This window comes from Medicago truncatula, chromosome 5 (assembly GCF_003473485.1).
Source record: "Medicago truncatula cultivar Jemalong A17 chromosome 5, MtrunA17r5.0-ANR, whole genome shotgun sequence".
NCBI lineage: Eukaryota > Viridiplantae > Streptophyta > Magnoliopsida > Fabales > Fabaceae > Medicago > Medicago truncatula.
In genome coordinates this window covers 40613866-40626933 of record NC_053046.1, presented here as the reverse complement: position 1 = coordinate 40626933, position 13068 = coordinate 40613866, and the positions used below count along the sequence as shown (strand labels likewise).

At 31.7% G+C, this 13068-nt stretch overlaps 1 protein-coding gene across 1 annotated transcript; it reads left to right on the top strand.

The window, feature by feature from the left end:
• The first annotated feature begins 563 nt into the window (after window positions 1-563).
• LOC11436596 (TLC domain-containing protein 4) lies at window positions 564-5440 on the top strand. Its single transcript, XM_003617292.4, has 9 exons — window positions 564-757; window positions 1827-2030; window positions 2200-2288; window positions 2377-2515; window positions 3709-3783; window positions 3908-4029; window positions 4114-4189; window positions 4281-4340; window positions 5001-5440. Exons 2-9 carry the CDS (start codon window positions 1896-1898, stop codon window positions 5127-5129), a joined length of 825 nt encoding a protein of 274 aa, XP_003617340.1. The 5' UTR covers window positions 564-757; window positions 1827-1895; the 3' UTR covers window positions 5130-5440.
• The last annotated feature ends 7628 nt before the right edge of the window (window positions 5441-13068 follow it).

The window sequence follows — 13068 nt, the reverse complement described above, 5'->3', positions numbered from 1 at the left end:
TCCTATCAGATAAGCTAAGTTCGATAAAGTCTAAAATTTAAATTGGGCAAAAGTGTTCAACATAATAATATCAATGTTTATCAGCTAAGTTAAACCTTACGTATGGTTCAAATATTTCTGGATGGATGCTGAAAAATATACACTTTCTTTTTTTAATTTTAAAATAAAGTGAAAATCCAAAATAGCATATCATTATCATATATATTGAAAATGAATACAACAAATTACATTAATTGCTGAATACGAAAGCTACTATTTTTACGTATTAGCTGAACCGATTTTGACAAAAAATGGTATAAAATCCAAAATGTTATTATATTATTATCAAATATCAATTAATTTTTGCCAAATATTATAAAAAAAAAAAAAAAATATAACTGCAATGTCGGTGTAAAGTTATTTTACACATACAATATTTTGTTACATCATTTAGTTTATTTAAAAACGCATGAGTTATCATATTCAATAAATTGTTATATTAATTGATTGATATGTTCACACATCATAGTATAAAATAATTTTACATCGAGGTACAAAACAATTAAACTCTATTGTCAAATATTAAATATGAATGTTATATATAGAAAACTATTACTATAATGAGAGTGTAAAAGAAAGAAGACGCGGTTGCGAAACATCATAGTTTGTGGGTTTTCTGTTGCTATTGTTATCTTCCTCCTCCACCATACCTCACTTCTTCCCATTCCCAAAATCTCAATCCATCGATTTAGGGTTTTCACAAATCTCACTGCGATCGGTACGTTTCTCTTTTCCTTCATCTTCTCACTACTCTCATACGTTAAACGATTCGGTTTTTCTAATCATACTTTAATCTCAACTTTTTTCATTGATTTTCGTAATTGTTACTCATATTCATATTAACAATAGTAACCTCCTTGCTATTATTACTAAATATATTGATTAAATACATTGATTATAGTGAATCGTAATTTGTAACTGATAACTGTTGAAGCTTGATTGGTTTTAATGAACAAACTTAATTACTAACTGGTATATTCTTTTTGTCGTGTACCGTCTCGATACGAGTGATTTTTTAATTTCTGATGTTAATAGTTTTATTTCGGTTGGTTTAGTTGGTGGATCTGTGGTAATGTTGCTTGCTTGTTTGCTACTTTTTGTTTACATTGCTTGGTATATACATTTGGAATTTAAGATGGAGTTTTCAGGGTTGTTGGTGAAATTTCGGTATGTAGAAAGGGCTTGAAGCATTTCTTATCCTTTTGATTAATTTCAGAGGTTTTGACCTATGTGGCATTGACACTGACACCGGACATGACACTGTCATGATAATAATTTCAAAAAATTATATAATTAAATGTAATCACATTGGTGTGGACTCTGGCACGTGTCGGACTGGACACTCCTTTGCAAGTGTTGGTGTTACAGAGGTTTAAGTTAAGAGGAAGGAAGGAAGGAGTGTTGTTATGGGCAAAGATGTGTGTTTTTCTGGGAAGTTGTTATTTAACTTCTGATGTGGACTTCTGATGTGGACTTCTATTCTTGATCATGAATCATGATGTCCTTTTCTGCAAGGAATATCTCATCATCAAATTACCTGCATTTCTTTTGTTTTCTTCTGTGAATATTCTTGCTTTGTCTATAAGAAAGTCGTGATCAGTTTTATTTTCATTGCCTATTTGTCACACAATTGACATGTATTTTATTTCATATAACTCTTTTCTACTTGTTATTTAACTTTTGTAGTAGTTGTTGTTATACTTGAAAGTTGTTTTCATAGGAAATCAAGTTGTGTTCATCTCTGGCTGACATCGAGGTTCAATCTTGTAATTATTCATATATAACAGGTGAGTGGAGAAAAGGTGCAAAGCGCGAACAAACTTCAAGATATTTATCGTTAAAAGGATAGTGTCGCAATGTTGGCTTCTAAAGAAATCATGAAATTCAAATCATACCAGAACCAGGCTAATTTGTTTGTGAAGGAATATTTATTAGCAGACCCTCTGATACCATATACTTCCATTATTGGTGGCATTTTTGCTTGCAAGATGGTATGTTGTACTGTACTATGTTACTATTCTATTTTCTGTAGTATTTTCTTAAGACAATTTAAGGTTACTATCATTATTTTATTTGTTATTATCGTTACATATATCTCAAAATATTCATTCGCCAAAAATAAAAATAAAAATAAAAACTCTAAATTTTCTATTTTTCCAGGTCTATGATCTTACTCAGCTTTTTAGCACTATCCATTTTAAGAGCTATTCCAGCCTCACTAGAATCCAACGTATTGAGTGGAATAACCGGTGAGTGAGTTTTTTCATTTAGTAGGAAATATCTTCTTTTGTTTTTGATGACATAATTTAATGATTTGTTTTTCTATTTTCTGCGCAGTGCTATGTCAACTATCCATTCCATTTTTATAACAACTATGTCTTTGTACTTGGTGTTTTGCTCAAATCTATATTCTGATAGCGAGTCAGCTGAACTTCTTACAGAACGGAGTTCTGCGTTGTCTACGTTTGCTCTGGGGGTAAGAATGGTCTTGGTATTTTTTCATTTTGTTTTCCTTTTCTTTACCTCTTTGCAAGACTCAATTTTGTAAACAATAGTAGTAATCACATAAATGAGGAGGGGATTTCAACATTTGAAGTTATGAGTTTTAGATAAATTAGGGGGGATAATAAGAAGAAATACGACCACGATGAAATATCATTGATAATCAACTTGATGCGGACTCTTTCTTTTAATCTTCCAATGTTAGTATCATTAGTAATTGTTAATACTACGCGGGGAGTTGGGATCGAACCCTCGACCTCCTTATCACGCTGCTCTTAACTCCTCCACCCCAGCCATCAAACCAGGTTTACGTCCCCTAATATTTGATACTGTCAAGTAAAGTCAAGTCACTGACTTCTTACAAAAGACTACACACTAGCCCCTACTTTTAGGAATACATGAACTCGCAATCTAAACAAATAGGGAAATAAGGAAATGAAGCGTAGTAATAGCCAAGTAATATGAAAACTAATTCTAAGTGATAAGCTAAAATACTATAATATAGAAACTAAAATTAGGAAGTAAACTACTCTAACATAGTATCAAATATATTATAAGATATTCTTATATAATAACACTCCCCCTCAAGCTAAAGCTTACTAAGCTTCAAGTTTATTACAATTACAACATTTGAAAGAGAGAGTGTCACATTTAACATAATTAGACCCAAAAGATATCTTGGATAAACCAACTAATAAATGCAAAACAATCGACCAATAAGGTTCATGCTGAAGAAAAAACCAGACTAATATAATGTGAACCATATGAATCCAGGATGTGTGATGAATGAAATTGGCTTACTAGTTGTTTTAGAAGAAAGGTTGTCATCAGTTTTTCATTATACTGGTGTCTCATTGTAGTTTGTAAAAGCAATATCAAATGTTATTACAAATGTATATCATATTATTTTTATTCCTATGCACAATTTTAAGGTCATATATATTTTCTGCTAAAATTTCCTTTTTTAGTAATTCTTTCTATCTGTTAGTAATTATTTAAATCAAATATGGAATTATCACTGCCTTCATTTTGCTAATAGAGCCACTGTAGAAAAACTTAATTAACGTGTTAAGAATTGTAGCTCATATTTTTCTTGGAAACACTTTTTTTTCTTCATCTGGTCATGAAGTCTGTATTACTTACGTTTTATTTTATTTATTGCGACAGGTTTCTGTTGGTTACTTCATGGCTGACCTGGGAATGATATTTTGGTTTTTTCCTGCTCTTGGTGGATATGAGTATGTAAGGATCATGTCTTTTGATGAACATAATTTATTTAGCTGAAGCCTCCTATTTGAATTTAAGATTGTTCCCTTGATAGCAACACATCTGGAGATGATTTAATGTGACTTCATATTTGGTTCAGGTGATTCATCATCTCTTTTCTTTAGTAGCAGTAGCCTATTCAATGTTGAGTGGAGAAGGACAGCTGTACACATACATGGTTCTCATCTCTGAGACAACAACTCCTGGAATCAATTTGAGATGGTATTCTTGCACTGAAATTTGAACTCCATTATGTCGTGATTTTTTTTTTTATTTGTTGATGATTTCCGTATTTTGTTTGTGAAGGTATCTTGATGTAGCTGGAATGAAAAGGTCAAAAGCTTATCTCATCAATGGGGTTGTGATATTCATTGCTTGGCTGGTAGGTCAAATCATTGCAGATTTAAATATATTTGTGAATCAAATTTATGTTCGTGTACATGTTTTATCATGCTTACCGAAATTATTTGCAGGTTGCCAGAATACTTTTGTTCGTGTACATGTTTTATCATGCTTACTTGCACTTTGATCAGGTAATAACTACCGACGCACTGAGTTTAAGAATTGTCTTGTGTCTCTGGTGCTTTTGTAGCAGACAGCTCTTTATTCTGAAATTTTGGTCTGTTAATGTAACTTCATATTTACTTCTATGATAATTGACACAGAACATGCATCCATTTTTTTCCTACAAGATCGCTTTCTCAACATCTATTTCTATGATGTACTATAAGGGAGTAATTTGTTGTTTTCATGTGGGGAAGAAGTTGGATCTTGGCCTACAAATTTTAGGTGCAAAGGACAGTATTTAGTTTAGTGGTATATTTTCTCCATTTGGTTTTGTTGAGATGTGGTAGGAGTGAATCTTGAATATTGGATTTTACATGCATGGATTAGAGATTAGTGGCAAGTCACATGACTATATACTCTGATCTTCACCATGCATACACATAGTTCGTATTTTATCCTCTGACTACCACTTGATAAATATTTGTATAGGTTTTCTAACTATACTTAAGTCAAATGTGGTCTTTTTTTGCAACATGTTTGTGATAAATACTGTAGACTTGTACTGTTGTTTGGGATTCGGAATAATTTTCATTCATTTCTTTTGTAATCTCTTCTGTAATTTCCGGTCAAGCAAAATTTGCATGGTAAATCTGAGGGTCTAATGCCAATATTCAATGATATAACAGGTTCAGCAGATGCACCCATTTGGGCAAATACTAGTTGTTGTTGTACCGGTGGTGCTGTCAGTTATGAACTTGATTTGGTTTTCAAAGATTATCAAAGGGCTAATGAAGACATTAGCGAAGAGGCAGTGAATTTTTTTTGTGAAAGTAAATATAGGTTATGCTGATGTTCAGGTCACCTTGTCTCTGTGTCCTTTCCCTCTGGGTAAAAACATAGATGATGTGTACTGAAAAATGTGACAGAGCAGAAAAGAACATGTTTGGATCAATTGTGGATCTGAACTTATATTGTATAAATATGTTAGTTCTGTTTTTTAATATTCCTATTCTTTATGTACATTAATTAGTTCAATTTAATCTTTATTCTGTATCTACATCTATGTAATCCAAAAAATTTCAAGTCACATAATATTCTGAGGTGGTGGCACCTTCCAAAACAAACCACACTTCTATGTTCTTCTGATTCCTTTCTTCTCCGTTTCACTAACTATGTAATGTACATCCTTTCACTTGCCCATCCCACCACTGCTATTTCATGCACTAAGAAACTTCAACTCCAATTTACTACTTTCTAATGCTTCTGATTAAATTCTCTGCTAACTGATCAATCCTTACATTTCTTTGACTAACAAAACAAAACCATTTGTTAAGTGTCCGTCACTTTTTTGAAGCCATCCTCAGAGACTCACTGCAACTAAACTTCTTCTTCCTGCAAATCTACGCAAGGATGCAGGCACCCAACCCGCCACTAGAGGGTGAGAATATATTCAACATTAGAAATGTATAAACACATGTCTAGATCGAGATAAAAAGAACACTTCAATTACATTTAGGTATGTATGCATCACCGTCAGATAATATTCACATTTAAATATAAAATTTCAATTAATAAAAAATCAAACTGACATCAATCAACATCTTATATAATAGCATATAAGCATCAACAACATTTAAGAATATCAAGTAGACATTAGTAAAATACAATCATTCACACATAATCATATAGAAGCATATCATTGAATATCGTATCTTTAAATAGTTACACATTTTAAAATATCACATCTTTTAATTACACATCTTCAAATAGACATGCAGTTATGTATGCAATGTCTCTAACTCGACTTTATATGCATGTGGTACCGGTTTTGGATATTAGAGTTATATTACTGATTTATCCCACATCTTTAAACACATCTTTAAATCGGACTGACCATGAATGCATGAACACCAAATAATGACTCAACAAATGCACATCTTTAAAATGATTCAACAAATACACATCTTTAAATAACACATCTTCATATGGTAGATCTTTATATAACACATCTCTAAATCACACATCTTTAAATAACACATCGTCAAATAATACATCAATAAATAAATCATCAACATTTTCATTTTCAAATATTTTATCATTTACACATCGTTGAATGACACATCAATTATTCATCGTCGAATAATACATGAATTAATTCAATTTTTCCACATGTGAGTTACTATTAAAAAAAACATGTGTAATCAATCTGAGCAAGTCATAAGGATCAAAACATGATTAGATAAAACAGAATATAATCTCTTTAGCTAAAAGGCTAACTAAGCAATAAAATAAGACAACACAATTCTTGTCAAGTTGCAACATTATGAAGTACAAGAAATTCCACTAAAGTCATGTTTCCAATTAATTAACTATCAATTCAATAGTGAATGAAACTAAGAGATAGCAAAGGATCCTAAATGTCTTACAGCGGAAAGTAAAACTAGAGTTCAACCATTCTTTCAAATTTTCATATATGAACAGATAAGTGAATCAATAATATCAACAGAACAAGGAAATTGGCACCGATAATAAATCAAGGAAAAGAACATTATTTGTTTATTTATTTATTTTAAGACCGATTCACAAATAGGCATCGATAACAAAAACAATTCATGTAGGCATGGATAGGCATCAGTGTCATGTATATCAAATAGGCTTTGTAAACAATAGGTAAAATTAAATCCATCTCAAATATGTATCACGCCACACCAAAAATATTTAACCGAAACATGGATGATTGATCAATAATATCAATCGCATATATTTAAACAAAAAAAATCTCAAAAGATTAAAAATATTATTATAGAAAGTTTAATAACGATAAACTCAAATAGGATAATCATGCTATAACCAAATATTAATAAAAAATTCAATCATGAAGATTATGAAAAATAATGGAAAACAAAAGTCTTTCGCTACCCATATGTTCATACAGTCTTATGGTGAATAGAGACTCCCCCTTACCTCTAGTTTTGTGAAATTGATGATTTCCTACGGTGAAATCTCTCTTTAGATTCTTCTTACTATGCCTTCTTGCATCTTCTCTCCAAAATCCTAGATTCGAAGCAGTGGCGGAGCCAGGAAATTTATGGAGCCCGGGCAAAAAATTAATCGTAAATTCACATGTGAAATAATATATAAACAGTCATAAATCAATTATTATTTTTATTTTTATTATTTTACCTAAAAAAAATCAAAATAAAAGAGGTTTATCATTTTATCAACAAAAGTACAATTTAAAATAGGGTTATTAATTGAAATTGACCACGTAATATACGTGAAGTCTGAAAATTGTCCCTGTAATTAAATAACAACATGTATTCTGACCATGTAATTCGAGATTTTTATTATTTATAACCTGTAAGATACGTGAAGTCCAAAAAAGCAACTGAGAGATTGAATTTTTTCATGATTTCCCAGCGGCGAGTTAAGAACGTTAAAATATGGCTTTAACAAAAAAATTATAAATTTTCGACAAACGACAAATTAATTATGAATTTTTAAAGTGTCAAAAGCTCAAAAAAGAAAACAACAGAAATCTCGATCTATAAATCAAATTTTGAGCTCATTATTTGCAAAGACATCTATAAAAATACATAAAAGGGATTTGTAAAGTTTCATAGCATTTCGAAGTCGTTTAAATTTATTTTGATTTTTCAACTGAAACATGCAAAATTGAAATTTTGTTCCGCGTAAGCTTATACCCACAAGTCAAATTTAGTTCCCTAATTTTGTAGGTATGACTAGAACATGATAAGAAACCTTCACAATGAAATTTTGTAAATTTTAAACGAGATACAAATTAATTATAAATTGTTTAAGAAATTCATAATTATGAGGGAATAAAAATTCATAATTAATTTATCCCTGGTCGAAGAAATTTAATTTTGTGCAAAGCTATATTTTAACGTGCTAAACATGTAAGAAAAAAATAGTGAAAAAATTCAACATGTAGGTCACATTTTTAGACTACACGTATATTATAGGGTGATCAAAATTAAATAAGAAGAAATTCAAGTTACAGTGCTAGAATATATGTTTTGTATTTTATTGGGTCATTTTTCAAACATAAAGTATATTACAGAGTCAATTTGAACAATTAACCCGTTAAAATAAGAGAGATGAAACTGTCAATAGTGTGCTAAATAAAATTCAAAGACCTATTTACATGTGACAATTTTCAGATTGCCCAAATTTTTCATTTTGTAAATGTGTTAATGGGCTTTTGGGTTGAGTCTAATGTGAAAAAATTATCGATCGAGCCCGGGCGACCGCCCAGGGTCGCCACACGGTAGAACCGCCCATGATTCGAAGAATCCTAACCGTTGCTTACTTTTCTGCAAACAAAACAGGTAAACTTGCAAACAGATAAAAATTGCAATTCTTTTTAACCCTTAACTTTTATATCGTCAAGTTAATAAAAATAAGTAACGCGAATTGTTTGGACAAAAGGACAATCCATGTGGATACGATTTTCTACTTATCAATTTATTACTTGGTAAACGATTGGTACACTTGTCATTAGTCTGACCGTGCATCAAGTTTTTGGCGCCGTTGCCGGGTATTGTTGATATTTTTGAATAAACAATTTAAATTACTTATTTTTATCTATCTTTTATTTTTCGGTCATTTATTTTTTCCGCAATTTATTTTTCTGTTTTAAAAATACCAAAAAAATCAAAAAATTTAAAAATACCAAAAATATTTAGTCCTAGTTGAGTCATTTTTTATTTTTATTTTTTAGAGTCTAGTTTTCATTTAGTTTATTTCCGTCATACTAAAACATGTTAAAAAAAATTGTATTGGTTTGTAGGGTCTATCGACAATACTTAAAATCGTATAAGGTATTACAAAATTCTAGAAGTAATATTAAAAAAAAAATTATATTGCATTTACATCATTCCTTTCCAAATGATTTTCCTAAATTTTCTCATGGGCTTTTATTTTCTATCTTTTTTACTTTTTATTTTATATATTTCTATCTTGAAATATTAATTATGATACAATGTAATTAATAGCCTCAAAGTTGATTCAGAGTAAAAATTTAATAAAAACAAAAACCGTAGACGGTATTCCTAAGTTATACACTGTTTTATTCAAAGAATATTATGACGGTATAAAATGGTAAAATATGATTTGACTTATGTATAATTTTTTATACATTGTTTTGACCAACTTTCATTACGTGTATCGAGTCACCAACTCTCGTTACGTGTATCAAGACATTCATATTATACGACCTTCCTTATATACTTTATTTAAAGCACTATAAAGAGTTCGGGACTGTGAAATTTTTATCATATAGTCAACTAGTCACTTCTGAATTTTCTTGAGCTTACTTTAGAGTATTATTTTTCATAGCCATGGTGAATAATTTTTGGGCTTTGCGTAGAGAAATAACTGATAACAATGACAATACCCGTCATGTTCATCCTGGTACTCAAACTCGCAATAACCATCAATCAGAAAATGGTCTCCTCACAACAGCACAAACCATGCAACAAAGACCCCAAAATTATAATCTAATGGGCGTCAACAATTTCAACCAAGGTATCATTCTTGTTATTAATGTCCTTTTTTTTTTTTAAAATGTCATATCTTAAAAATAAGGTTTTATGTCAATGGAATAACCCACTATAAATTATCAGTATTATTTGGTTCATTTGCAAGTGAACTTTGACGGATCAAATCTAAAATTCATACAAAAACCTGAGTGAAGGACAATAGATTTGAACAGTAAGAGCTCTTATCCATATAAAATCGAATCTTAAAAATTTATATGCAAATCGATCAAAATTATGAAAATAACGTAAAAAAATAAACAACGAAATCGTTATTATTATAATAATTATTGTTGTTGTTGCTGTTGTTGTTGTTTTTGTTGGCTTTATTATTATTATTATTATTACTACTACTACTTTAAGTTAATATTTGTTTCACATGTCAAATGCAGAGAGGTACCACATGAACAACAGTGTTGATGCTACAGCTCTGTCAATGACGAATTTTCCCTTTTCTGCCAATGATAGTAGATCATTCATGACAGTAGCTCGTTATGGTCGAGCACTACCCTTAGGCTCGGGTCTAACAAGTATCCCACAGCAACATCGAGCACTGCCCTTAGGCTCGGGTCTAACAAGTAGCCACCAACAACATCAAGCAATGCCCTTAGGCTCGGGTCTAACAAGTAGCGCACAACAACATATGCGAGCACTGCCCTTAGGCTCCGGTCTAACAAGTAGCCCGCAACAACATCAAGCACTACCCTTAGGCTCGGGTCTAACAAGTAGCCACCAACAACATCGAGCACTGCCCTTAGGCTCGGGTTTAACAAGTAGCCACCAACAACATATGCGAGCACTGCCCTTAGGCTCAGGTCTTACAAGTAGCCCGCAACAACATCAAGCACTGCCCTTAGGCTCGGGTATAACAAGTAGCCACCAACAACATCGAGCACTGCCCTTAGGCTCGGGTATAACAAGTATCCCACAACAACATATGAGACAACAACATCGAGCACTTCCCTTAGGCTTGGGTCTAACAAGTAGCCCACAACAACATCGAGCACTTCCCTTAGGCTCGGGTCTAACAAGTAGCCATCAACAACATCGAGCATTGCCCTTAGGCTCGGGTCTAACAAGTAGCCATCAACAACATCGAGCACTTCCCTTAGGCTCGGGTCTAACAAGTAGCTCACAACAACATATGAGCTCATCCAATGTTGATGGTTCCCAAGCTTCTGCAAATTGGTCTCAAAATCCTTCAAGACCAATTTTTCAGAATCAAAGGAACTCTCGATATCTTCCATATGGAGAGGGTTCAATACGTAGGAATAATTATCATTTATCCAACAATTTCAACCTTCGTCCAAGTGGTAATACGAATAGATTTCACAATGTGAATGATGGCTCTATTCCGAGTGAAACTCGTCCTCCATTTCATCCTATTAACAATAATGATTTGAGCATTCTTTCTTCTGGAAATGCTAATTGGGATTCAACTCGTGATACATCAACGAGTCATCGTGTGTTCAACATTCGAGATAGTGAAGCTAGGAATAGATCAATGATACCCCCTAATAATGGTTCCGAAGCAATACAAACTGAAACGAAAGAGCTACTTCTTTTCAAGGATACAATTCCTACAAGCCCAGTGACTGAAGCTGATGATGCAAATGAAAATGATGATAATGAGCATTTGGATCTCCTGCTTCACCTTTGAATGGTGAATGAACATTTTATGTCCTTTTGGTTTAATGTATCGTTACTTCTTTTTTTTTCTCATAATAAATTTTAGATATGTTGCAACTCTCATTAGACATGGCTCTCATTGTCGTATTTGTAGCTTTGTCCACCATACAATATAATGAATTACTTTATGATTACAAAATAAATCCTCATGGTTTATTAGTATACGAAAATATACTTTTCTTTCAGTGAGTTATTCTATACAAAATTTTGTTTTAAATGGGGTTCTCGCAAATAGACGATGAGATTGAACTTCTCAAATGAATTGGTCATTAGACCATATACTAGGTTTTAAAAATATATACTTTCAAGCATGCATAATTTTAATGAAAACAAAAGTGTGTGTACTTTTAAACAGAAATAATTTTGTCTCAAAATAGTTGAATTAATAATATATGGATTTGCACGGACTGACAAAACAATTTGGTAGTAATATTTTTAAAATGAAATTAAGCTGATGAATTTAAAAGGTAATTTTCGCTCTCTAAAGTTTTTTTTTTATAAAATCTACTATTATTGAAAGATAATATTAAAAAAATGTTCTCGTGCGCTTAGTTTATAATTTGGTAGAAACAATGCATAATATATGCAACGTCTGAGATTCAAATCCTGACCACCACAAAAAAAAAAAAAAAGATAGTATCAAAAAATAACGTATTGAAAGATAGTAATTTACTGAAAGCATGTCATTGTTTTAACATATTAACATGAATGTCTTTTAAAAAATTTAAATTAAATTATATATAGTTGATAATTCTTAATAATATCCTTATATAAATAAAATTTCATAAACAACTTATAAGTTAAACTTTAATTATTGTTTGAAAATAAAATGGTATAATTTTATTCGTTAAAAAAAGTGATTTATTTTTCTCTTTTTTTAAATAATAAAAAAGTGATTTCTCTATTCTCGCATGGAGACTTCTCCGTAACCGGTTGCCAACTAAGGCAAATTTGGTGGCTCGTGGGATTATTTCTCAGGAGGCGCAAGTTTGTGTGACCGAGTGTTGGGAAGTGGAAACGGCTCATCATTTATTCTTCTCTTGTAGCGTTTTCTGAGACTTATGGCATTCAGTTCGTGGCTGGATTGGAGCTTCTGGGGTTGATCTGCATAGCATTCCTGACCATTTTCTTCAGCTTACTTATTCAACAGGAGGGTCGGCAACACGAAGATCATTTATGCAACTCATATGACTTTTATGTGTTTGGTATTGTGGAATGAACGTAATAATAGAATTTTTAGCAACAAGGAAAATAATATACACCAACTGTTGGATAAAGTTAAATTTCACTCGTACTGGTGGTTGAAGGCAGCTAATGCCGTTTTGTATTAGGTGTTCATAGTTGGATGGCGTGCCCACTTGCTTGTATGGGTATTGGTTAGTCATTATTGTTTTGTGGTTTGGTCTCTTTTGTAAACTTTAGCCGTTTTCTGTTGGCACGTCTTGTGCTTGAGATGCAGATTCGTTATTGTTACTATATAATCCATTTTTGCTTGTTGAAAAAG

What these genes read in the sequence shown, in the direction of transcription:
- LOC11436596 (XM_003617292.4), top strand. Translation starts at nt 1,896, where the DNA reads ATGTTGGCTTCTAAAGAAATCATGAAATTCAAATCATACCAGAACCAG. An exon ending in GCATTTTTGCTTGCAAGATG is followed by an intron (nt 2,031 to 2,199) that starts GTATGTTGTACT and finishes CTATTTTTCCAG; the next exon opens with GTCTATGATCTTACTCAGCT. An exon ending in CGTATTGAGTGGAATAACCG is followed by an intron (nt 2,289 to 2,376) that starts GTGAGTGAGTTT and finishes TTTTCTGCGCAG; the next exon opens with TGCTATGTCAACTATCCATT.